At 41.5% G+C, this 26449-nt stretch overlaps 1 protein-coding gene across 3 annotated transcripts in view; it reads left to right on the top strand.

Moving 5' to 3' along the window:
• The first annotated feature begins 4179 nt into the window (after window positions 1–4179).
• ALMS1 (ALMS1 centrosome and basal body associated protein) overlaps window positions 4180–26449 on the top strand; it is a 187270-nt gene continuing 165000 nt past the window's right edge. For 2 of the 3 annotated variants that reach the window (XM_049856194.1, XM_049856193.1), the window contains exon 1: window positions 4181–4581. In XM_049856194.1, the coding sequence (XP_049712151.1) occupies window positions 4240–4581 (342 nt within the window). In that variant the 5' untranslated portion in view covers window positions 4181–4239. Of the gene's footprint in view, window positions 4582–26449 lie in introns of all 3 variants that reach the window. The other variant, XM_049856196.1, reaches the window with a different exon arrangement.

Here is a 26449-nt window from a genome sequence, read left to right as displayed (position 1 = left end):
AGCCTAGCCAAAGTGACACGTAAAATTAACCATCACAGTGGCTATGATGGAAGACAGAGTTGAGGGATAAGACGACACACTGTACTTGGTGTCACTACTCCCCTTTGGTGACTGAAGCTCTCTATTCCTTCATTGAGTACACATTGGCTGGTTTCATCCTTTTCAGAGAAATAGGCATGTTTGAATCTCAGTTTCAGAAGTCAGAGCCAAAACTGAACTCTCGCTAAGGAATAAAGCATGGTAACAATATGGGGAACACAGGGAATAGGAAGAGTCTGAATGACAAGGTATGGGGTTTTAATCCCGCAACAGCGGGTGGCAAATCTGCTGCAAAAGACCTCTTTAAAGTGTTAAAAAAAAAATAAGCAAAGATGTCACTTTAAGGACTAATGTGCACCTTACCTAAGCCATGGTGTTTTCAATCACCTCATATGCATGCGACAGCTGGACAATGAATAAGACTGAAGAAGAATTAATGCCTTTGAATTACGGTGTTGGTGAAGAACATTGACTATACCATAAACTGCTAGAAGAACGAACAAATCTATCTTGAAAGAAGTTCTGCCAGAATGCTGCTTAGAAGCAAGGATGGCGAGACTTTATCTCACATACTTTGGACATGTTATCAGGAGGGACTAGTTCCTGAAGAAGGACACCATGCTTGGTAGAGGGTCAGCAGAAAAGAGGAAGACCCTCAACGAGATGGATCGGCACAGTGGCTGCAACAATGAGCTCACGCATAACGATTGTGAGGATGGTGCAGGGCCAGGCAGTGTTTTCTTCTGTTGTACACAGGGTAGCTATGAGTCAGAACCAACTCGACAGCACCTGACAACAACGCAATGGGTGGCCAGCCTGCTCTGTGCTCTTAAAGAAACAGAACCCCCAGCACCTGTCCTGTCTCCTTGCAGTAGCACCATCTTTAACACCTACAGCAACTGCTAGAAGGAAACATCAACAGGTGCCCTTGTTTGGGCACAGAGAGGTTGGTGCCAGGAGGCTGCATTCCCACTTCCTAGCACAGTGTTGGGTACCTAGAAAACTCTCAATAAACCTTTGATGGGTAGGTACTGTGCTTCTGAGGAGAAACCAGAACTCTGGTAACTGGAATGCATCCCACTCACAGTAAGCTTAAAATTGGCATGGAACTTACATAGGAGTTACTGCCTTTAGTTTAATGTGTCAGTACTCTCCTGCCCAAGAACACCAGGGACATACCTATAGTTGAAGTTGGTTTTATTATCCATTATAACAAGGGAGAACACACACCATGGGAAATTATAGGATATCTCAGTAAGAGGATGTTAGGACTTACAGGATTTGGGTTTGCGTTAGCTGATTTTGAGGAAGATTCAAGGAAATTCAAGGAAGCAGGACCTTTTTCTGAATTTGGATGCTGTCAGGAAAAGGGAGTAATTTTAGAATCTAATATCTTCATGAATGTTATCTTGACGGAGGGAAGCTAAGTCTGTAACTGGTAAAAAAAAAAAAAAAAAAAGAAAGCAGCAGTTTCTCAAATTAGCTGGAAGAGGGGGATGTTTGGTATATGTTTGCAGTTTACATGGTAACCTTGCCTTTTTCTGTACTTAGTCAAGATTAGGAAGTGGTCCTGTTTTTTGTCTAGCTGGAAGAACACCATGCACAACTGTGGACGTCAGGCTAATTCCTGACAACACTGAGGCTTAGTTATTAATCTCAGGTCAGTTCCTAGATGCCAGAGGTTGATTTTCTCAGTCCTTCTCTTTTGGTCAAGGGTAGACAAAGTCAGGCCCCAGGACGTTAATCAGTGATATTTAGATTTCACTATTGCTGAGATTATGTCGATCCAGAGAATGTAGTCTGTAATTGGACTAGGGTTAATCCTTTCTTCACCCTCTGTCATAGCATGGGATGTTGAATCATATAATGTGACAATGTCTGTGCAGTAACATTTAGGACTCTGGAAGGGATACGCTGGCCAACTGCAAAAAAGTAATTACCGGAAAGAAAATGATTCTTTACCTTTGTAATACGTCTCAAAGGCAGGAGTCCAGATTATAAACCCCAGCAACGAAAACATGCCCTAGAATCCAGCTGGGTCTATTCTAAAGAGCAAGGTGGCTTTTTCTTTTAGCTTAAACAACAATAACCTGAGTGTACTCAGTTCCTTTCAGAGGTGTTCAAAGAAGCCCTGAGGTTTGGGGCTTCAGTCCACGTCCAACTTTACAGTTGCCAGGATTGCATCACTGGCAGGTAGGACATGAATCCTTGGCAAACAAATAAATAAATAGCTGCCCTTGAGTCGGTTCTGACTCATGATGACCCCATGTGTGTCAAAGTAGAATGGTGTTCCATGGGGTTTTCACTGGCTGATTTTTTGGAAGTAGCTCCTCAGGTCTTTCTTCCGAGGTACCTCTGAGTGGATTTGAATTTCCAATTTCTTATTTAGCAGTCAAGCATGTTAACCGTTTGCACCACCCAGAAACTGCATCCTTGGTGATACCTACCCCCAAAATTATTCCACCACTGAGGAGCCCTGGTGGTATAGTGGTTAAAAGCTCAGCTGCTAACCTGAAGGTCAGCAGTTCAAATCCACCAGCCACTCCTTGGAAACCCTATGGGGCAATTCTGCTCTGTCCTATAGGGTCGCTATGAATCGGAACCTACTCCATGGCATCTAACAACAACAGTTGGTTCAATATCATTGTTAATTTACCTCCGTCATTAAATTTACCAGTAAATCCTTCACACTGATTACCTCTCTCCCTTAGGAGTCCCTGGGTGGTGCAAGTGGTTAAGTGCTGGGCTACTACCCAAAAGGTTGATAGTTTGAGTCCACCCAGAGGGACCTTGGAAGACAGGTCTAGTGATCTGCTTCCCAAAGGTCACAACCATGAAAACCCTATGGAACACAGTTCTACGGTGACACACACAGGGTCGCCATGAGTCGAGGGCAACTTGTATAGTATATTGTATAACCCATTAAAAACCCATTGCTGTCTAGTTGATTCCATCCCACAGTGACCAGTAGGATAGATTAGAACTGCCCCATATGGTTTCCTAAGAGCAGCGGGTGGATTCGAACTGCTTACCTTTTGGTTAGCAGCCAATCTCTTAACCACTGTGCCACCAGGGCCATGCATATGACATTGTATATCATTATAAATATTTGCTCTCTTATTCTTTGTCAGCTGGTAGGCCCATGAGAGGGCATTTTTAGTGGACTTATAGAAAACCTGGGATTGCATATTGATTCAGCCACTTAGTACGTAAGAGACTTTGGGCAAATTACTCTTCTGAGTCTCATATTCTTCCAACACGAAACTGTAATAATACTTGTCTCACAGAACTATGAGTATTTAATGAGTTACTGTATAATAATCAACTAATAGCTACCAGTAAATCATTCACATTGACTATCTCCTTTAATGATCACAACCATCCTATGCAATGGAGCCCTGGTGGTGCAGTGGTTAAGAGCTACAGCTGCTAACCAAAAGGTAGGCAGCTTGAATCCACCAAGCTGCACCTTGGGAACCTTGTGGGGGCAGTTCTACTCTGTTCTATAAGGTCTCTATCAGTCAGAATTGACTCGATGGCAACAAGTCTGATTTTGTTTTTAATCTTGTGCGATAGGCCTATTCTCATTTTATAGAGGTTCACAGTCAAACCGCTAAGGGGCGATGAAAGGATTTAAACTCGGATCTTTCCAATGCCAGCCCTCAGTTCTTAAGCCCTCTGAACTTACCCACTGTTAAGTTCAAGCGCCCACCATACGGTCTGTCAAATAGTAGGCACTAAACCTTTAAAAATGTATAATTTGCAAGTTTGATTATAATGGGTTCGTCCTAGGAGCTGATCTCCCCTCGGTGCAGGGGCAAAACTCAGTTTTGGCCAGCCCAGCCAAGGCGCAGATTCTCCTCTTCTGTGCCCTCCTAACCCCGGGAGGAGCCCGGTCTGGGTTTATTGTGAGCTTACAGTACTGTGAACGAGGTCCCAGCTAGTGACGGGGCGAGGCGGTGGCGTCGCGGGTCGCGAACCCCTACCTCGGACCCTCCCGCCCTCTTCGCGGGGCGTCCTTAGCAACGCGCGCGCTCACTCCCCGCCCCGCCCCGTCCGGGCGGCGCGGCGCGCTGCGCGAGGCGGCGGCGGTCATTGCGCCTGCGCGCGACCGCAACCGCCAGTAGACTCTCTTCCCCTCCTTTTCTTCGCCCCTCCCCTCTCCTCCTCCTCCTCAGCCGCCTGGAGCGAGACACCAATATGGAGCCCGAGGACTTGCCTTGGCCGGGCGAGCTGGAGGAGGAGGAGGAGGAGGAGGAGGAGGAGGAGGAGGAGGAGGAGGAGGAGGAGGAGAAGGAGAAGGAGAAGGAGGAGCCGGAGGACGAGGTCGTGATGGTGGAGGAGGTGGAGGGTGAGGAAGAGCCAGAGGGTGAGGAAGAGCTGGAGTTGGACCCCGATTTTAATTACGAGTTACAGCGCGGGGAGAGCACGGACGGAGAGGAGGACGAGGACGAAGAGGCAAAGGCCTGGCTCCAGGCGCCCCCCGCCCGAGTCTCGCCCCCGTGGCGCCACTACCCGGAGGGCGAGAGGGCCTGCGCGGAGGTGAGCGGGCCGGGAGACGTGCGGGGCCGCCGTCGGGGCCGGGGTGGAGGTCGCCCCGAGCGCCCACCTGCCCTCTGCCGGGACTGCTGCTTTCTGCGCCCCCGGGAGGCGGGCTGGGTGTGTGCCTCAAGACGAGACGGTCTGGCTCTCTCTCTGCCTGTCAAGGTGCCTGACAGACAGTAGGCGCGCCTTAAAAAAAAATTAAAGGCTTCTAGGGGGTAGCCGCACCTCCTGCGCTCCCCTTCCGGCAGAGACGCGTTTCCGCCCCTTGAGTGGGTCCGGGGCCTTTTGGACAACACCAGGTGTTCCGAGGAACCTATATTCCCAGTGTGTGTAGTTAGAAGCGCTTTTGGGAGGAGGTGGGGCTTGTCGTGCCCTTGCAGGAGGGTAAAAGCGCGGTGTGGGAGTGGAGAGAGTGGTTGCCCAGGAACTATCTTGTTGGGGAGACAATTAGGAGATTAGTTTGAAACGCAGGACTCATCCCGAGGGAGTAGTGAGGATGATCAGTTAGTCTCGAGAGGCTCACCACCGATTGTGCTTCTCTGTACCCTCGTTAGTAGCAATAAACGGATCGCCAGCCGGTAGGAGGGACTTAGAATACATTAGGTTTATGATTCACGTCCAAACATTCAGGAAAACTAGAAAACACAAGGTAGCACACAATGGAGAAAGAGCTGATTTTTATGGTTAGTCTGTGAACATCATTTTGGAAATAGTTCTGCATTTAATTTATTGCTTTTCAAGGAGAGAGAGAGGAAAAAAAAAAAAAAAAAGCTTGCTGTGTAAGTCGGATGCCAAATCATCAGTCTTTAAGGTTTCTGCCCTGCAAGGTGCATTGTGGGGACAAAAAGAAGCCTAAGGTTTCTAGTCTAGGATTCCTTCTTGAGACAAGATATAAGTAGTGAAGAGTGAAACAATTGAAAAGACAGAGAAAAGAGTATAGATCTGTGCTATTCAATACAGTAGCCACTAGCCATTGGTGGTTCTTAAGTTTAAATTTAATTAATTAAAATAAAAAATTCAGTGCCTCCATGTTTAACCACTTTTCAAGTGCTCAGTAGCCACACTTAGCTTGTTGTTGTTAGGTGCCATTGAGTTGGTTCTGACTCATAGCAACTCTGTGTACAACAGAACGGAAACACTGCTAGGTCCTGCGCCATCCTCACAATGATTATTATGCTTGAGCCCATTGTTGCAGCCACTGTGTCAATCCATCTCATTTAGGGTCTTCCTCTTTTTTTGCAGACCCTCTACTTTACCAAGCATGATGTCCTTCTCCAGGGGCTGGTCCCTCCTGACAACATGTCTAAAGTATATGAGACCTAGCCTTGACATCCTTGCTTGTAAAGAGCATTCTGGCTGTACTTCTTCCAAGACAGATTTGTTCGTTCTTTTGGCAGTCCATGGTATACTCAATATTCGTCTCCAGCACCACATTTCTAAGGTGTCAGTTCTTCTTCGGTCCTCTTTATTCATCGTCCAGCTTTCACATGCGTACAAGATGATTGAAAACACTATGGCTTGGGTCAGGCGCACCTTAGTCTTCAGGGTGACATCTTTGCTTTTCAACACTTTAAAGAGGTCTTTTGCAGCAGATTTTCCCAATGCGGTGCATCTTTTGATTTCTTGACTGCTGCTTCCATGGCTGTTGACTGTGGATCCAAGTAAAATGAAATCCTTGACAACTTCAATCTTTTCTCCGTTTATCATGATGTTGCTCATTGGTCCAGTTGTGAGGATTTTTGTTTTCTTTATGTTGAGGTGTAATCCATACTGAAGGCTGTGGTCTTTGATCTTCATCAGTAAGTGCTTTAAGTCCTCTTTGCCTTCAGCAGGCAAGGTTGTGTCTGTCTTCTGCGTAACGCAGGTTGTTAATGAGCCTTCCTCCAATTCTGATGCCTTGTTCTTCTTCATATAGTCCAGTTTCTTGGATTATTTGCTCTGCATGTAGATTGAATAAGTATGGTGAAAGAGTACAACCCTGTTGCAAACCTTTTCTGACTTTAAGCCACGCAGTATCCCCATAGTGTATAATCCTTTTGCAGGATTTGTATTGGTACTATTTTGTTGAGGATTTTTGCATCTTTATGCATAAGAGATATTAGTCTGTAATTTTCTCGTGATCTTTTTATTTGGTTTTGGTAGCAGAGTAATAACCAAACCAGTTTCCATTGAGTCAGTTCCGACTCATGGTGACCCCATGTATGTCAGAGTAAGAACTGTGCCCCGTAGGGTTTTCAGTGGCTGATTTTTTAGAAGTAGATCACTAGGACTTTCTTTCAGGGCACCTGTGGGTGAACTCAAACCCTGAACTTTTTGGTTAGCAGCTGAGCTCTTTAACCTGCACCACTCAGGAACTCCAGTCAGAATAAAACTGGCTTCATAAAATGACTTTGGAATTGTTCTTTTGTCTTAGTCTCCTAGGGCTGCCATAAGAAAATACCACAAAGTAGATGACTTAAAGAACAGAAATTTATTGTCGTAGGGTTTTGGAGGCTAGAAGTCCAAATAAGAGCAACCGATCTAGTAGCCCCCAGTATTCCTCCGCATTCCTTGGTTTTCCTTGACTTGCAGATGGTTCCTCAGGTGACCTCTTCTTCCTGTGTCTGTGACTGTACTTTCTTTTATAAGACATCATTCAAAAGGGATTAGGTTTCTGACCTGCCCTGCTCCAGTATGACCTCATTATCATAACAAATGAAAAACCGTATTTTCTAACAGGGTCACATTCGCTGATAACAGGGGTAAGGACTTTATATTATTTTGGGGGGACACAATTCAATTCGCAACACTTCTATATATTGGAAGTTTGTGAGTGATTGGTACTTTTTAAATATTTGGTAGAATTCACGAATGAAGCCATCTAGACCTTGGCTTTTCTTTGTGGGTGGCTTTTTAATCCAAATTCAATCTCTTCACTTGTTATAGGCCTATGCAGAGTGTATTTTTTCCAGTCATTTTCTATAGTTTTTGTCTTTCTAAACCCATTGCCGTCAAGTGGATTCTGACTCATGGTGACTCTATAGGACAGGGTAGAACTGCCTCATAGGGTTTCCAAGGAGCGGCTGGTGAATGAGAACTGCCTACCTTTTGGTTAGCAGCCAAGTCCTTAACCCCTGCGCTACCAGGGCTACTGAATGCTAGCCAAAAGATTGGCAGTTTGAAACCACTAGCAGCTTCGTGGGAGAAAGAGGTGGCAGTCTGCTTCTGTAGAGTTTTACAGCCTTGGAAACTCTGTGGGGTCGCTCTGAGTCAGAATCAACTCCATGGCAGTGGGTTTGGTTTTGGTGTCTTTCCAGGAATTTGTTTCGTCTTAGTTATCCAATTTCTTGGCATACAATTGTTCATAGTATTCTTTCTTTTTAAATAATTTTATTTATTTTGTTGTCATTTTTGAGAATATAACAGCGAAACATACACCAGTTTCTACGTGTTCAATTTAGTCACACTCATTATGTTCTTCGAGCTATGTAACCATTCTCACCCTCCTTTTCCAAGTTGCTTCTCCTCCGTTAACATAAACTCTCTTCTCCTTGAGGCTCCTATCTGATCTTTGGAGTTGCTGTTGTCAGTTTGATCTCATGTAGCTAGATAGTTCTTAAAAGAACACAATGCTCAGGGCAGACATTCTTTACTAGTTAAGCTAAACTATTGTTTGGTTTTAAGAAGACCTCAGGGAATATTTTTGCTTTAAGTTTTAAAGATTATCTCACGGTAATAGTTTCAGGGGTTCATCCACCCTCCATAGCTCCAGGAGAATTTGAAATTCTGTTCTGTATTTTCTCGCTTTTGATCAGGATTCTTCTATGGACTCTTTGATCAAAATGTTCAGTAATGGTAGCTGGGCACCATCCAGTTCTTCTGGTCTCATGGCAAAGGAGACAGTTGTTCATGGAGGCAATTAGCCACACATGACATCCTCCTCCTATTCCTGATTCCCCTTCCTCTGTTGCTTAAGGTGAATAGCGACCAATTATTGTGCCTTGGATGGCCACTTGCAAGCTTTTAAGTCCTCAGGCACCACACAACAAACTAGGAGGTAGAACAGAAGGACTAAACATATTATTAGGCCAATTAACTGGGATGTCCCATGAAACCATGACCCTAAACGTCCAAACCAAGAAACCAAATCCCATGAGGTATTTGGTTGTACATAAGCAGCCTCAGCAGCTACTCTTTTTTTTTTGTCATTGCTGTAGATATACCTATCACACAACTTTTCCTAGCTCTACTATTTAGAGGTGTAGAACTTATTGACAGCAATAATAATTGACTGTGCAACCCTACCCTTGATAGATACAATTTTTCCATTACAGTGAACCCTCCTTTTCCTCTTCCTTCCTGCCCATAGTAACCCTTAATAAACTTTGTGTCTCTACACATTCGCCTTTTCTTTTTATATAAGTGAGGTCATATAGTATTTTTCCTTTTGTGATTGGCTTGTTTAGCTCAGCATAAGGTCTTCAGTCTTTATCTATACTGTAGCGTGTACCAAGACTTCCATTTTTCCTACTAGTTGAGTAGTATTCCATTGTGTATATGTACCACATTTCATTTATCCAGTCATCTGTTGATGGGCATTTAGGTTGTTTCTACCTTTTGGCTATTGTGAATAGTGCTGCAATGAACATTGATATACATGTCTCTTTTTGGGTCTCTGCTTTTGAATCTTTTGGGTATATACCTAGGAGTGGAATTGCGGGGTCATGTGGTAGTTCTATCAGTTTTTTTTTGAGGAATCACCACACTGTTTTCCACAATGGCTGTACCATTTTGCATTCCCACCAGCAATGGATAAGGGTTCCAATTTTTCCCCATCCTTGCCAACATTTATTTTCTGTGTTATTAATCTTAGCCATCCTAGTGGGAGTGAAATGGCATCTCATTGTGGTTTTGATTTGCATCTCTCTCATGGCTAATCATGCTAAGCATCTTTTTATGTGTCTGGTGGCCATTTGAATGTCCTCTTTGGTGAAGTGTATACTCAAGTCCTTTGCCAATTTTATGATTGAGTTGTCTTTTTGTTGTTGATTTGTCAAAGTTTTATATATATTTTAGTTATTAGATTCTTGTTGGATATATGGTTTCCAAAGATATTCTCCCAGTCAGTAGCTTGTCTTTTACTTATTTGGTAGTTTTTTTTCACCCTGGATTTCACATGTCCATTCAACCAGTTCCTGTCCCTTTCTGCCTTCCCACCTCGCCTCCAGATAGGCACTTCCCATTTAGTCTCATGTATCTCCTTGAGCTAAGAAGCACACTCCTCACAAGTATCATTTTATGTCTTATAGTTCAGTCTAGTCTCTGAAGAGTTGGCTTCAGGAGTGGTTTTCATTTTGCACTAACAGAGAGTCCGAGAGGCATGTCGTCCGGGTTCCCTCCAGTTTCAGTCAGACCATTAAGTCTGGTCTTTTTACTAGAATTTAGGTTCTGCACCCACTGTTCTCTTGCTTTATCAGGGACTCTCTGTTGTGTTCCCTGTCAGGGCAGTCATTGGTGGCAGCCAGGCACCATCTAGTTTTTCCGGTCTCAGGCTGATGGAGTCTCTTGTTTATATGGCCCTTTCTGTCTCTTGGGCAAATATTTTCCTTATGTCTTTGGTGTTCTTCATTCGCCTTTCCTCCGGTAGGTTGAGACCAATTGATGGGTCTTATATGGCTACTTGCTAGCATTTAAGACCCCAGACACCACTCACAAAGTGGGATGCAGAACATTTTCTTAATAAACTGTTATGCCAGTTGACCGATACGTCCACTGAAACCATGGTCCCCAGACCCGCAAACCTGCTACTCTGTCCCTCTAAGTGTTTGCTTGTATTCAGGAAACTTCTTAGCCTTTGGTTTGGTCCAGTTGTGCTGACTTCCCCTGTATTGTGTTTTGTCCTTCCCTTCACCCAAGATAATTCTTGTCTACTGTCTAGTTAGTAAATACTTCTCTCCCTCCCTCCCCACTCTCGTAACCATCAAAGAATGTTTTCTTCTCTGTTTAAACCTTTTCTTGAGTTCTTAAAATAGTGGTTTCATACAGTATTTGTCCTTTTGTGATTGACTAATTTCACTCAGTATAATGCCCTCCAGATTCATCCATGTTATGAGATGTTTTACGGATTCATCCTTGTTCTTTATTGTTGCATAGTATTCCATTTTGTGAATATACCATAATTTATTTATCCATTCATCAGTTGGTGGGCACCTAGGTTGTTTCCATCTTTTTGCTATTTTGAGCTGCAGTGAACATGGGTGTGCATATATCTATTCGTGTGAGGGCTCTTATCTCTCTAGGATGTATTCCAAGGAGTGGGATTGCTGGATCGAATGGTAGTTCTGTTTCTAGCTTTTTAAGGAAGTGCCAAATTGATTTCCAAAGTGGTTGTACCATTTTACATTCCTTCCAGCAGTGTATAAGTGTTTCAGTCTCTCCATAACCTCTGCAACATTCGCTATTTTGTGTTTTTTGGATTAATGCCAGCCTTGTTGGGGTAGGATGGTACCTAATTGTAATTTTGATTTGCATTTCTCTAATAGCTAATGATCATGAGCATTTCCTCATGTATCTGTTAGCTGCCTGAATGTCTTCTTTGGTGAAGTGCCTGTTTACATCCTCTGCCGATTTTTTAATTGGGTTATTTGCCTTTTTGTTGTTGAGGTTTTGCAGCATCATGTAGATTTTCGAGGTTAGACCCTGATCGGATTTGTTGTAGCCAAAAATTTTTTCCCATTCTGTAGGTTGTCTTTTTACTCTTTGGGTGAAGTCTTTTGATGAGCTTGTGTGTGATTTTTAGGAGCTCCCAATTACTAGTTTCTCTTCTAGTGTTTGTACATTGTTGATTTATGGTTTATATTCTGTTTATACCATGTATTAGGGTTCTTAGCATTGTCTCTATTTTTTCATCCGTGATCTTTGTTGTTTTATGTTTAGGTCTTTGATCCATTTTGAGTTAGTTTTTGCACATGGTGTGAGGTATGGGTCTTGTTTCATATTTTTTATTTTATTGTTTATCGTGCTTTAAGTGAGATGGAAACCCTGGTGGCATAGTGGTTAAGTGCTACGGCTGCTAACCAAAGGATAGGCTGTTCGAATCCACCAAGCGCTCCTTGGAAAATCTATGGGGCAAGTTCTACCCTGTCCTATAGGGTCGCTATGAGTCGGAATCAACTCGACCACACTGGGGTTGGTTGGTTGGTTGGTTGGTTGAAGTGAGAGTTTACAATTCAAGTCAGTTTCTCTTAAAAACTTACACACACCTACAATGTGAAAGCACACTACTTCTCTCCACCGTGTATTTTCTGTGTCCATTCAACCAACTCCTTTCCCGCTCTGCCTTCTCATTTCGCCCCCAGACAGGAGCTGCCCATATGAACATAGCCTCATATGTCTACTTGAGCTAAGAAGCACACTCCTCACCAGAATCATTTTATGTCTTATAATCCAGTCTAATCTTTCTCTGAAGAGTTGGCTTCACGAATGGTTTTAGTTCTGGATTAACAGAGAGAGAGTCTGGGGGCCATGACCTCTGGGGTCCCTTCAGGCTCAATCAGACCATTAAGTCTGGTCTTTGTACTAGAATTTGAGTTCTGCATCCCACTTTCCTCCTGCTCCATCAGGGATTCTCTGTTGTGTTCCCTGTCAGGGCAATCATTGGTGGTAGCCAGGTACCATCTAATTCTTCTGGTCTCAGGCTGATGGAGTCTCTGGTTTATGTGGCCCTTTCTTTCCCTTGGGCTCATATTTTTCTTATGTCTTTGGTGTTCTTCATTCTCCTTTACTCCAGGTGGGTTGAGACCAATTAATGAATCTTATGGCTGCTTGCTAGCTTTTAAGACCCCAGATGCCACTTACCAAAGTGGGATACAGAACGTTTTCCCAATATACTTTGTTATGCCAGTTGACCCAGAAGTCCCCTGAAACCATGGTTCCCAGACCCCTGCACCTGCTTTTCTGTGCCCTGAAGTATTTGGTTGTATTCAGGAAACTTCTTAGCTTTTGGAGTAGTCCAGTTGTGCTGACTTACCAGGTATCGCATGTTGTCCTTCCCTTCACCTAAAATAATTTTTGTCTACTGTCTAATTAGCGGATACCCCCTCTCTCCTTCCCCACCGTCATAACCATCAAAGAATGTTTTCTTCTGTGTTTAAACCTTTTCTTGAGTTTTTATAGTTAGTGGTCTCATACAATATTTGTCCTTTTGTGCCTAATTTCACTCAGCATAACGCTTTCCAGGTTCTTCCATGTTATGAGATGTTTCACAGATTCATCCTTGTTCTTTATTGTTGTGTAATATTCCATCGTGTGAATATACCATAATTTGTTTATCCGTTCTTCCAGTGATGGGCATCTTGGTTTTTTCCATCTTTTTGTTATTGTAAACAGTGCTGCAGTGAACATGGGTGTGCATATATTTGTGTGAGGGCTCTTATGTCTCTAGGGTATATTCCAAGGAGTGGGGTTGCTGGGTCATGTGGTATTTCTATTTCTAGCTTTTTAAGGAAGTGCCAAATAAATTTCCAAAGTGATTGTAGCATTTTACATTCCCACCAGTGGTGTATAAGTGTTGCAGTCTCTCCACAACCTCTCCAACATTTATTATTTTGTGTTTTATGGATTAACGCTTGCCCTGTTGGGGTGAGATGGTATCTCATTGCAGGTTTGATTTGCATTTCTCTAATGGCTAATGATTGTGAGCATTTGAATGTCTTCTTTGGCGAAGTGCCTGTTCATATCCTTTGCCCATTTTTTAATTGGGTTACTTGTCTTTTTGTTGTTGAGGTTTTGCAGTTTCTTGTAGATTTTAGAGATTAGACCCTGATGAGATTTGTTGTAGCCACACACATTTTTTTTCCCAGACTGCAGGTTCTCTGTTTACTCTTTAAAAAAAAATTTTTTTTTTAATTTTTATTGTGCTTTAAGTGAAAGTTTACAAATCAAGTCAGTCTCTCACATATAAACCTATATACACCTTACTACATACTCCCACTTACTCTCCCCCTCATGAGTCAGCCCGCTCCCTCCTTCCAGTCTCTCCTTTTGTGACTGTTTTGCCAGTTTCTAATCCCCTCTACCCTCCAATCTCCCCTCCAGACAGGAGATGCCAACATAGTCTCAAGTGTCCACCTGATGCAAGTAGCTCATTCCTCATCAGCATCTCTCTCCAACCCATTGTCCAGTCCAATCCATGTTTGACGAGTTGGCTTCAGGAATGGTTCCTGTCCTGGGCCAGCAGAAAGTTTGGGGACCATGACCGCCAGGATTCTTCTAGTCTCAGTCAGACCATTAAGTCAGGTCTTTTTATGAGAATTTGGGGTCTGCGGTTTTTTTTTTTTTTTTTATCCCACTGTTCTCCTGCTCCCTCAGGCATTCTCTGTTGTGCTCCCTGTCAGGGCAGTCATCGGTTGTGGCCAGGCGCCATCTAGTTCTTCTGGTCTCAGAATGATGTAGTCTCTAGTTCATGTAACCGTTTCTGTCTCTTAGGCTCATAATTACCTTGTGACCTTGGTGTTCTTCATTCTCCTTTGATCAGGTGGGTTGAGACTCATTGATGCATCTTTGATAGCAGCTTGTTAGCATTTAAGACCCCAGATGCCACACTTCAAAGTGGGATGCAGAATGTTTTCTTAATTGAATTTATTTTTCCAATTGACTTAGATGTCCCCTGAAGCCTTAGTCCCCAAACCCCCGCCCTTGCTCCGCTGACCTTCGAAGCATTCAGTTTATTCAGAAAACTTACTTGCTTTTGGTCCAGTTGAGCTGACCTTCCCTGTATTGAGTATTGTCCTTCCCTTCACCTGAAGTAGTTCGTATCTACTATCTAATCAGTAAATAACCCCCTCCCACCCTCTCTCCCTCCCCCCTCTCGTAACCAGAAAAGAATGTGTTCTTCTCAGTTTAAACTGTTTCTCAAGATCTTATAATAGTGGTCTTATACAATATTTGTCCTTTTGCCTCTGACTAATTTCACTCAGCATAATGCCTTACAGGTTCCTCCATGTTACGAAATGTTTCACAGATTCATCACTGTTCTTTATTGATGCGTAGTATTCTATTGTGTGAATATACCGTAATTTATTTATCCATTTGTCCGTTGATGGACACCTTGGTTGCTTCCATCTTTTTGCTATTGTAAACAGAGCTGCAATAAACATGGGTGTGCATATATCTGTTTGTGTAAAGGCTCTAATTTCTCTAGGGTATATTTCGAGGAGTGGGATTTCTGGGTCGTATGGTAGTTCTATTTCTAGCTTTTTAAGGAAACGCTAGATCGATTTCCAGTGTGGTTATACCATTTGACATTTCCACTAGCAGTGTATAAGTGTTCCAATCTCTCCATAGCCTCTCCAACATTTATTATTTTTTGAATTCATGCCAGCCTTGTTGGAGTGAGATGAAATCTCATTGTAGTTTTAATTTGCATTTCTCTAATGGCTAATGACTGAGAGCATTTCCTCATGTATCTGTTAGCCATCTGAATATCTTCTTCAGTGAAGTGCGTGTCATATCCTTTGCTCAATTTTTAATTGGGTTGTTGTTGGTGTAGAGGAATCCACCTGATTTTTGTATATTAAGCTTGTATTCTGATACTTTGCTGACATCTTTTGTTGGTTCCAGTAGTTTTTTTTTTTTGTGTGTGTGGATTCCTTGGGGTTTTCTGCATATAAGATCATGTCATCTGCAAATAGAGTTATTTTTACTTCTTCCTTACCAATTTGGATGCCCTATATTTCTTTTTCTAGTCTATTTCCTCTGGCTAGGACCTCCAGCACAATGTTGAATAAGAGTGGTGATAAAGGGCATCCTTGTCTGGTTCCAGTTCTCAAGGGGAATGCTTTCAGACTCCCTCCATTTAGGATGATGTTGGCTGTTCGCTTTGTATAAATGCCCTTTGTAGTGTTTTTCTATTTTATATTTCATTTTATTCTGCTCTAATTTTTATTATTTCCTTTCCTCTGTTACCTGAGGGTTTCTTTTGTTGCTCTCTTTCTATTCCATCAAGTTGTAGGGATAATTCTTTGATTTTGCCCTTTCTTCTTTTTGGATTGATGTAAATTGACCTCTGAGCACCGCTTGAGCTGCGTTCCAAAAGTTCTGATAGGAAGCGATTTCATTCTCATTGGATTCTATGAATTTCTTTATTCCATCCTTAAGGTCTTCTATAACCCAGTCGTTTTTGAGCAAGGTGTTGTTCAGTTTCCATGTGTTTGATTTCTTTTCCCTGCTTTTTCTGTCATGGATTTCCGCTTTTATGGCTTTGTAGTCAGAGAAGATACTTTGTAATATTTTGATGTTTTAGATTCTGTTAAGGCTTTCCTTATGACCTAATATGTGGTCTCTTCTAGGGAATGTTCCATGTGTGTTGGAAAAGAAAGTAGACTTGGCTGCTTGTTGGGTGGAGTGTTCTGTATATGTCTATGAGGTCAAGTTGGTCAGTTTTGGCATTTAGCTCTTCTGTGTCTTTATTGAGCTTCTTTCTGGATGTTCTGTCCTTCACTGAAAGCGGTGTGTTTTAGTCTCCTACTGTTATTGTGGAGCTCTCTCTTTTCAATGCTATTAGAGTTTGTTTTATGTATCTTGAAGCCCTGTTGTTGGGTGCATAAATATTTAATATGATTATATCCTTCTGGCAGATTGTTCCTTTAATCTTTATACAGTGTCCTTCCTTATCCTTTGTGGTGGAATTAACCTTAAAGTCTATTTTGTCAGAGATTAATATTGCCACTCCTGCTCTTTTTTGATTGTTGTTTTCTTGATATATATATTTTTCCATCCTTTGAGTTTCAGTTTGTGTTTTTAAGTCTAAGGTATGTCTCTCGTAGGCAGCATATAGACCAATTGTGTTTTTTTAATCTATTTTGCCACTCTCTCTTTATTGGTACATTTAGTCCATTTACATTCAGTGTAATTATTGATAGGTATGAGCTTTTTTTAGTGCTGCCATTTTGATGTCTTTTTTTGTGTGTTGTTGACTATTTCTTTCTTCCACTTAATTTTTTGTGCTGAGTAGTTTTTCTTCATGTATTATCTTTTTTGTCTTCTTCATTGTTGATTTTGTTTTTCCTGAGTCTTTGTTTTTCTTGTTATTTATTTTGATGTGTAGGATTGTTAGACTCCTTTTTGGTTACCTTATTATTTACCCCTATTTTTTTAAGTTTAAACCAAACTTTTATCTCTTTATATCGTCTTGACTTCCTCTCCATATGAAAGATCTGTGACTACATTTTTTTAGTCCCCCTTTATTGATTTAATTTTCTCATCCTTTATATAATGATATTGCTGTTTCACTGCTTTGAGCATTTTTTAAATCTTGATTTATTTTTGTGGTTTCCCTATCTGGGTTGCTCTCTGGTTGCTCTGTCCCGTGTCTAGTCTTGGGTTGTTGTCTGTTGTTATTGATTCTCTAAGCAGAGGACTCTCTTTAGAATTTCTTGTAGTTTTGGTTTGGTTTTTGCAAATTACCTAAACTTCTGTTTATCTGGAAATTTTTTTCATTCAAGGCTTTGTATATGTCATCCATTGCCTTCTTGCCTGCATGGTTTTTGCTGAGTAGTCCAAGCTTATTCTTATTAACTCTCTTTTGTAGGTGATCTTCGTTTATCCCTCGCTGCTCTTAAAATTCTCTCTTTATCTTTGGTTTTGGCAAGTTTGAGTATAATTTGTCTTGGTGACTTTTGGGATCTACCTTGTGTGGGGTTCGTTGAGCATCTTGGATAGATGTCTTCTCATCTTTCACGATATTAGGGAAGTTTTCTGCCAATAAATCTTCAACAGTTCTCTCTGTGTTTTCTATTTTTCCTTCCTCTTCTGGTACTCCAGTCACCCGTAGGTTATTTCTCTTGATAGAGTCCCACATGATTCTTAGGGTTTCTTCATTTTTTAAAATTCTTTTATCTGATTTTTCTTCAAATATATTGGTGCCAAGTGTTTTATCTTCTGTCCCACTAATTCTGACTTCCACCTCCTCAATTCTGCTCCTCTGACTTCCTATTGAGTTGTCTAATTCTGAAATTTTATTGTTGGCTTTCTGAATTTCTGATTGCTGTCTCCCTGTGAATTCTTGCAGGCTATTAAACTTTTCATTATGCTCTTGAATAACCTTCTTAATTTCCCCAGCTGCTTTATCTCTGTGTTCTTGGCTTGTTCTGTGTTTTGCCTGATCTCCATCTTGATCTCTTGAAGAGTTCTGTATATTAATCTTTTGCATTCTACCTCTGGTAATGCCAGGAATATTTCTTCGTCCAGAAGATTCCTTGATTCTTTGTTTTGGGAGCTTGTTGAAGAGATCATGGTCTGCTTCTTTATGTGATTTAATATTGACTGTTTTCTCTGAGCCATCTATAAGTCATTGTATTAGTTTATTTTATGTTTGCTTATGGTGTACTAGCTTCTTCCCTTGTTTGTTTTAATATACCCGAATAGGCTGCTTGAGTGAGCTAGCTTGATTATTTTCTCCTTTGAAGTTCTGATGTCCTGTTACAGATGGTTAGAGCTGTTACCAGGTATATGAGCCTAGGAGTCCATTCACTTTTCCTGTATGGATTCAGTTCAGGTGGCCAGGTAGTTGATCACCAAGTGTGTGCTACAGGCTCTCACCAACGATCTTAGATGAGCAGTGGTGATTGGTGTATGCACAGGTATCTGGTTGCAGCAGGGGGTCACACTCTGAGCAAGTCAGAGGGCTCACAACTGATCCCCGAGTGTCTATGAGTAATGTGCGTCCCTGTTCCCCAGAGCTCACAGGTGGGTGGGCTCTGCACCTGGACCATGTGCACCCAAAGCTTTTAGCTGTAATGCCTGGGAGGCAGCATTTATCCTTGGACCCCTGTCTCAGGTCGCTAGGTGGTGTGGGTAGAGCTGCCAGTCCTCAGGCCCCTGATGTAGGTAGATGATGACCCCGCTTAATAAGCAGAGCAATGTAAATGTCAAAAATCTGCCTCTCCACTGCACAGCTGAAACAGTTAAAGTCAGACCTCAGGCGCATACACCCTGGGGCTGTGCGAACAAGGGCCTAGCTGCTGAATTGGGCCCACACGTGTCCACGCAGGCGTGAAAGTCATCCAGTGTCCGTGGACTGCTTGTGCCTGGACAGGAGCCACATGTGCCCTGAGTTCTCAGCTGAGGGGAGCTGGCAGATTGTTTTTTCCCCATTTGTTAATTTGTTCCTTCTTCAAGGCCAGGAGAATGGCTCAGGGAGTGCAGCAGGATCTATCTCAGGCCCAGGGAAATCCACCACCACTGAAGCTGGCTCAGGGCCTGGGGCAGAGGAAGGAGGGATCAGATAAATGGGAGAGAGCTCTTCCAAAAAGGGTGCTTTTAGATCCCTGTGGTAGATTAGACACAAGCACTTAACTTGCTGAGAGCACTGTCCTTTGCTGATTTTGGAGGCGTGATTAGACTGCCACTCACTGTCTGTGGCTGAGAGACCGTGTCCAGAACGCTATGGCCAGCCCTGCCACAGTTGCTCCAGGTGATTTTGGCTGAGGGGCGCCAGTTCCCCCCAGGTCAGGTCCAACAACTCCTTGCTGCTTCTGAACCGTCTCTTCCTCCCTGTGCCGCTCAGTCCATTTTTTTAACTTTGCCTTTGTTATTCAGGGTTCGTAGCTTGTTGTATACATAATTGATTCACTTGTTTTTTCAGGTCTTTGTTTTATGAGGGACCACTGGAAGCGTCTGACTACTCCTCCATCTCGGCCCCGCCCCTCCTTTAATTCTTTAAGTATGGTTTTCTTCAGCTCTTTGAACATGTTTATGAGACCGATCTGCCTCTTCGGAAACCCTGGTGGCGTAGTGGTTAAGTGCTGCAGCTGCTAACCAAAAGGTCAGCAGTTCGAATCTGCCAGGCGCTCTTTGGAAACTCTATGGGACAGTTCTACCCTGCCCTATAGGGTTGCTATGAGTCAGAATCGACTCAACGGCAGCGGGTTTATCTTCCTCTTCTTAAATGCTCTCCAGCAAGATCACCATTATATTTTACAGTGCTTTTAAGCATGGAGTTCTCTACTCCTTAAATAAGATGAGTTCTCTGAAGCAGAGCCGCAGAGTTCCTTGTCCAAATGTCTTTCTGGACAGAAGGCCTGCATCATTTCACTGGAGCTAGGGAGTTCAAGACCTGCCTTTCCCTGAGTGACACCCCTACTCTGAAAATGGGCACTGGGGGCTAGGTGGTAGTCCATAGTCTTCTCAGCTTGTCCCTCCTATATTCTTATTTTCTATTCTGAGGTAGAGCTTCTGCCCTATGAGTGGCGGTTGAGTAGGGAAAGAGAGACCCAGTTCTCTTGACCCCATCTGCTTGGAATAGAGTTTTCTGTGTCATGGGTTTGGGTAATAAGAATTGCCAGCAGCCTGTCCCTCCTGGGATGAAATCATAGCCCCAGACTGGGAGCTGAGGGGAGAGGAATCCCCCATCTTCTTGGCCACATATGTCCAGAGTAGACCTTTTATAACACAGAGCAGGGGAAAGGGGGAAATGGAGCAGGTTATGACTCAAATGCCATAGATTCTCTGCATTCTTACTGATAAAAACGTAGTTTTTTTTAATGAATGTTTCTGCATTTACTATACATCCTTAGGGCAGTTTCCAGAGATTTTAGGTGTTTTTTTTTTTTTTTTTTTTTTGCCACCAGTTGAATTGTGGTTTTGCTAGGGACAGGGCCCAGTGAGTTCCTTACTCTGTAATTCTGGAACAACATAGTCAGTCTGATGCTAATTATCTTCAGTATATAGCTCATGTCTCTCACCTACTTTTGAACAGGTTCCCATTAGCTTATGTTATTTATTTCCAACACATTTAGTAAAGATTAACCTATCTCTGTAATCATGGTTGAATAAAGCTATGGGGCTGCCTCATTTTGAAACCATTAATGTTAAAACTGACCTAAGGCAGGACTGTTTAAAACTCCTAATTTATGTCCAAAAGCACTTAATTACAGGTAAGAGAGTTACTGATGATGCCTCTTTGGTTTAAAAGCACTCACTCTTAAGAATTCTTTTTCAGGTATTTGGGTTCCATCATTGTCCAGAAGGAACTGTAGAGAAGTGGTTCATAATATGTAGGACTGTATTAGAAGTTACTTTCATTGATGAATTCTAAGCAGTCAGATGGGTAATAAAAGTAAGTTCTGGGAAATGGATTTTTTTTAATTTAATATTTTTGTTGTTGAGACTATGCATAGCAAAACATACACCAGTTCAGTAGTTTCTAAATGTACCATTTAGTGACGCTGGTTCCATTCTTCGATTTGTACAGCCATTCTCACCCTCCTTTTCTGAGTTGTTCCTCTCCCGTTAACATAAATTCACTGCACCCTGGGGAAATGGATATTTTAATAAGAACATTTTTGTGTTGTAAAGTTTAATTTTAACTTGTAGATTTTTCTTTGAGCTTGTAAAAGTGAGGGGGTACTCTCTCTCACGTTGGGTGGGTTCTCGAAGTGTGGCCTCTTAATTTAATAGCATTAAACCTAGTGCTGTCAAGTCGATTCCGACTCATAGCGACCCTATAGGACAGAGTAAAACTGTCCCATAGAGTTTCCAAGGAGCGCCTGATGGATCATTAGGTTTCTACAAATAACCTAATGAATTGAACTTTCCTTTTTTTAAGCTGTTGGGAAGCAGCTCTTTTCAAAGACAAGACCCCATGCCTTATACCCAGCATTATTTAGTCGCAGTGAATAGACATTCTGAACATTCATTTTAGCCTTCTTTCCTGGAGGGCTCCAAGAAGGCCAGCTGTGCCAAAATGTTGGCTGTATTGTTAAATATCTGGGGATTTCAGATTTCTAAAATAAATGTGCGAAACAGTTTTTTTTTTTTTTTTTTTTTTGCATTTTATTCTTTATTTCTTAAAAATTGCTTTTGAAGCAAGATGCATGTGTCCCATGGTACTTTACCTTTTGAGAAAAACCTTTTGGATGAGTTGATGTCTTAGAAATCTCTTTAGTTATTGAATGGTTTTTACTTTAAGCTGGCCGTTTCACTGACCAAAGGCACTTTGTTGTAAGTGCTCTGGAAAAATGTTTTCCTAGTGTAGTAAGAGTGTTTTAATTCTGGAATAAATCTGATGAACTTTGGTTTTTGTATTTGTATTTGGTTTTTGTATTTTGTATTTGTGACAATACAGGTATCCCCTGCTTTTTAAAGTTTACTTTATGCCACTTCGCTTTTATGAAAGACCTACTACATTAATACCTGTTTTCACTTAGTGAAAGAAGTCTGAACAGGATTTTCACTTTCATGAAAGAAGGCGAAAAGTGCAAATAGCGTTCGGTGTTTGTTTTGCAGCAAGCTGTTAAAGAGGCAGCGCATGCCCTAAGCAGCGAGAGCGGTTTCGCCAAGCTCCTTCCCAGGGAACTCCATTTAGCATCTCGGCATCAAGCTGCCATAGCTCTGAACCGTGTCTGTGAAACTACACCGTACATACATTATTTCTACTTTATATAGGCTGCGTATCATCTCATTCCTGCTTTTACTATGTGTTAGTGTTTTTTTAGGTTTTCTGTGTTATTTGGTATGATTTGGTAGGTTGTTTTTTGGGTCTGGGAGTGCTCAAAATTTTTTCCCATATAAATTAATGGTGGTTGCTTTTTCGCTTTATGCCGTTTCAGCTTATGAAAGGTTTCATAGGAACACTCCACTTTCGGATAGTGGGGGAAACCTGTATAGGGACTCCTAGTTTCAAGAAAAGATCTCTGGTGGTGCAGTGGTTAAGCACTCAGCTGCCCCATAGGAGAAGAATGTGACAGTCTGCTTCCATAGGTTTTTTTTTAATTGTACTTCAGATGAAGGTTTACAGAACAAACTAGTTTCTCATCAAACAGTACACACATTGTTCTATGACACTGGTTAACAACCCCATGACATGTCAACACTCTTTCTTCTCAATCCTGGGTTCCCCGGTACAAGCTTTCCTGCCTTTCGGTCCCTGCCCCAGGGCTGCTGTGCCCCTTTAGTCTTGTTTTGTTCCATGGGCCTGTTCAATCTTTGGCTGAAGGGGGAACCTCAGGAGTGACCTCATTACTGAGCTGAAAGGGTGTCCGGGGGCCAACCTCTCTGGGTTTCTCCAGTCTCTGTCAGGCCAGCAAGTCTGGTCTTTCTTTTTGAGTTAGAATTTTGTTCTACATTTTTCTCCAGCTCTGTCCGGGACCCTCTATTGTGATCCTTGTCAGAGCAGTCAGTGGTGGTAGCCAGGCACCATCTCGTTGTACTGGACTCAGTCTGGTGGAGGCCATGGTAGATTCCATAAAGATTTATAGTATGGAACTGGAATTGAGGTTACATGCCAAGACCACAAGATAAGCTGTGAGGGTAGCCTTCTTTGGTGAAATCTAAAAGAGATATGTACCTGTGAACCTGAACAATATGTATTTATTTATTTGTTCATTTTTCAAATGTTCGGGTACCTACTAAATATAAAGGGAGTACCCTGGGTGGTACAAATAACTAACATGGTTGGTTGCTAACCAAAAGGCACTTCATCCGGAGGTGCCTCAGAAGAAAGGGCTGGAGATCTACTTCCAAAAAAATCAGCCATTGAAAACACTATGGAGCAGGAGCACAGTTCTACTGTAACACACATGGGATCAACCGTGAGTCAGAATTGACCAGATGGCAACTGGTTTACTAAGTATAAGAGGCTGAAGTGGGTAGTGTGGAGAATAAGTCTTACCTTCTTTCTAGTTACGTAGATTGGAGAAAATTTTAAAAAGTTTACTATGCATATAACAGCTGTGTAATTGGTTGAGAAAACAGTGTTCTGAGAGTTCAGAGAAAGAAAAGCAATATATGAAAGATAATACAAATAATTCATTGCCTTATTGGCATTGAGGTGATGTCATTATACATACAGAGTGATGGGTCATAGTTGTGTAAATGAGGGAAATATCTTTCTAGGGTCCTTGGAAACTACTTGCTTCAGTTCAAGTTGATAGACTAGCATTTATATTCAGAAAGAATTGTTGGGACTAGGAGAGAGGGTTGGACTCTGATGCCTTGTGTGATTTTAGAGCAAAAGCGAAGTTTAGCTGTTGTGTTTCTAAAAATTTATTTTGATGAGACAGTGTAATGGAAAGAGAATTGTTGAAATTAAAAGACGTCTGATTTTTTGTCCCACTGAATGATATTGTGTAAATGATTTAATCTCCCCAACCTCCAATTTTACCTGAAAAATGAAACTAATGTTATGGTGGAGTTTTTGTGAAATCACCAGGCACTCAGTATGAAAGAATGAATTACCTGGGTTAGAGAATGCAGTAAGTACTTTGTGTACAAGTGCTGTGTTTGGTACTTTTTGTAATTTTGTGAATCCCATGAGAAGTTAATGTGTTTTGTTTCATGGCAGTAAGCTGAAGGAGGGAATTCTACCTGAGGGTGGACTCCTTGAGCCATCTTGGCTCTTGGAAATGAAGGCAGCCCAGTGAACTAAAACATGACGTTTTATCAGTACAGGTTTGTTATGGGTGGGGCTCAGGAGGTCTCTATACTGCTCTTTTGTGGGTATTTTGCTAGTTGTGAACTTTGCCTTGATCAGCAGCTTGCATGCTTAATAATTAGTTTATTAGAAAGCATTGAGGCAAAGGTTTTGGACCACTCTTCTTGTTCACTTTGTTAGCTACCTGGTCAGTTACAGTTTGCCTTGTGTTACTCATTTTTTTGAGTGTATGCCTGCATTCAAACAGATACAGTCACTAGTGTTTTGTTGAGGATTTTTGTGTCTATATTGATAAGAGATATTGGCCTATAGTTTTCTTTTCTTGTGGTGTCTTTGGTTTTGGTATAAGTGTTATGTTAGCTTCTCAGAATAAATTAGGGAGTAGTCCTTCTCTATCTTTTGGAAGACTTAATAAAGCACTCTTGGTATCAATTCTTCTGTAAATGTTTGGTAGAATTCCCCAGTGAAGCCGTCTGGTTTAGGTCTTTTTTTTGTTGGGAGGTTTTTGATCACTGATTCAATTTCTTCACTTGTTATGGGTCTGTTGATACTTTCTATTTCTTCTTGAGTTAGTTCGGGTAGGTTGTATGCGTCTGAGAATTTGTCCATTTAATCTAGGTTATGCAGTTTGTTGCCATACAGTTGTTTAAAATATTTTGTATAATTCTCTTTGTTTCTGTCGGGTCAGTTGTGATGTCCCCTCTTTCATTTCTTATTTTGATTATTTGCATCTTTTCTCTTTTTTTCTTTGTTAGTCTAGGGACAGGTTTGTCAATTTTATTGATCTTTTCAAAGAACCAACTTCTGGTTTTACTGATACTGTCTTGTTTTTCTGTTTTTGAATTTATTTTTCTGCTCTCATCTTTGTTATTTCCTTTCCTGGGTAGGTTTAGGCTTAGTTTGCTCATTCCTTTCTAGTTCCTGGAGTTGTTGACTTAGGCTGTTGATTGGAGATTTTTTTTCACGTGGCATTTATGGCTCTAAATTTCCCTCTGAGTACTGCCTTCACTGCATCCTGTAAGTTTTGGTATGTTGTGCTTTCATTTTATTTGACTCTAAGATATTTGTGATTTCCCTTTTGATTTCTTCCTTGGCCCCTTGTAGTTTAATAGTGTGTTGTTTAATTTCCACATGTCTATATAGTTGCCATTTTTTTTTTTTTTTTCTTTTTTTCCTGTTACTGATTTCTAGCTTTACTCCATTTTGGTCAGAGAAAATACTGTCTATGATTTCAGTCTTTTTATATTTATCAAGACATCTTTGTGACCTAGCATGTAGTCTATCCTAGAGAATGATCCATGTGCACTGGAGTAGAATGTATACTGTGCTGTTTTTGGGTGGAGTGTTCTATATATGTCTGTTAAGTCTGTTTGGTTGATAGTGTCATTCAGGTCTTCTGTTTCCTTGTTAATCTTTCTAGATGTTCTGTCCAATACTTCAAGTGGTGTGTTGAAGCCTCCGACTATTACCGTAGTGCTATTTCTATTGTCAATTTTATCAGCACTTGTTTTATATATTTAGGCGACCCAATATTGGGTGCATATATATTTGTGCTTCATGAATCTTCTTGACTAATTTACCCTTTTATCACTATGTAATGTCCATCTTTCTCTTCTAACAGATTCTGTCTTAAAGTCTACTTTGTCTGATGTTAAGATTGCCACTCCAGCTCTCTTTTGGTTATTATTTGCATGGAATGTTTTTTTCCATGCTTTCACTTTCAGCTTATATGTGTCCTTGGGTCTACTGTGTGTCCTTGGGTCTACCGTGTGTCCTTGGGTCTACGTGTGTCTCTTGTAAATAGCGTATGTTTGGATCATGCTTTTTTTTTTTTTTTTTAATCCATTCTGCTACTTTCAGCCTTTTAATTGGGGCATTTAGTCTATTTAAATTGACTGTAATTACCAATAAGAAGTGACTTCTGTCATTTTATTATTTGGTTTTTGTATGTTTTAAGCCTTCTTTGTCTTGTCCTTTACTACTGCTTGCTTTTGTGTTTTGTTGGTTTATAGTAGTAAGCCAGTTTGGTTCTCGTCTCTTTTCCTTTTGTATATGTTTTTTTAGGATATTTTCTTAGTAGTTATCATGAATATTACATATAACAGCTTATATTTATAACATTCTACGATAAGTTGGTATTAGCTTAACTTCAGTAACAGACATGAAATTCTATGTCTCTACCATTTCTCTCCCCCTTTTGTTGTTATCCCTAATTATGTCTTTGTATTTCATATGCCATGTAATGTAATTTTATCCTTGCTTTTGATATTTCTGGAAACCCTATTGGCGTAGTGTTTAAGAGCTAACAAAAAGGTTGGCCGTCAGATCCATCAGGCGCTCCTTGGAAACCCTATGGCGCAGCTCTACTTTGTCCTATAGGGTCACTGTGAATCAGAGTCTACTTGACTGCAGTGGGTTTGGTTTGGGTTGGTTTGGGTTTGATATTTCTGTGTT

This window comes from Elephas maximus, chromosome 17 (genome assembly GCF_024166365.1).
Source record: "Elephas maximus indicus isolate mEleMax1 chromosome 17, mEleMax1 primary haplotype, whole genome shotgun sequence".
NCBI lineage: Eukaryota > Metazoa > Chordata > Mammalia > Proboscidea > Elephantidae > Elephas > Elephas maximus.
Note: the sequence above shows the minus strand (reverse complement) of the source record. Positions and strands in the feature narration are given on the sequence as shown.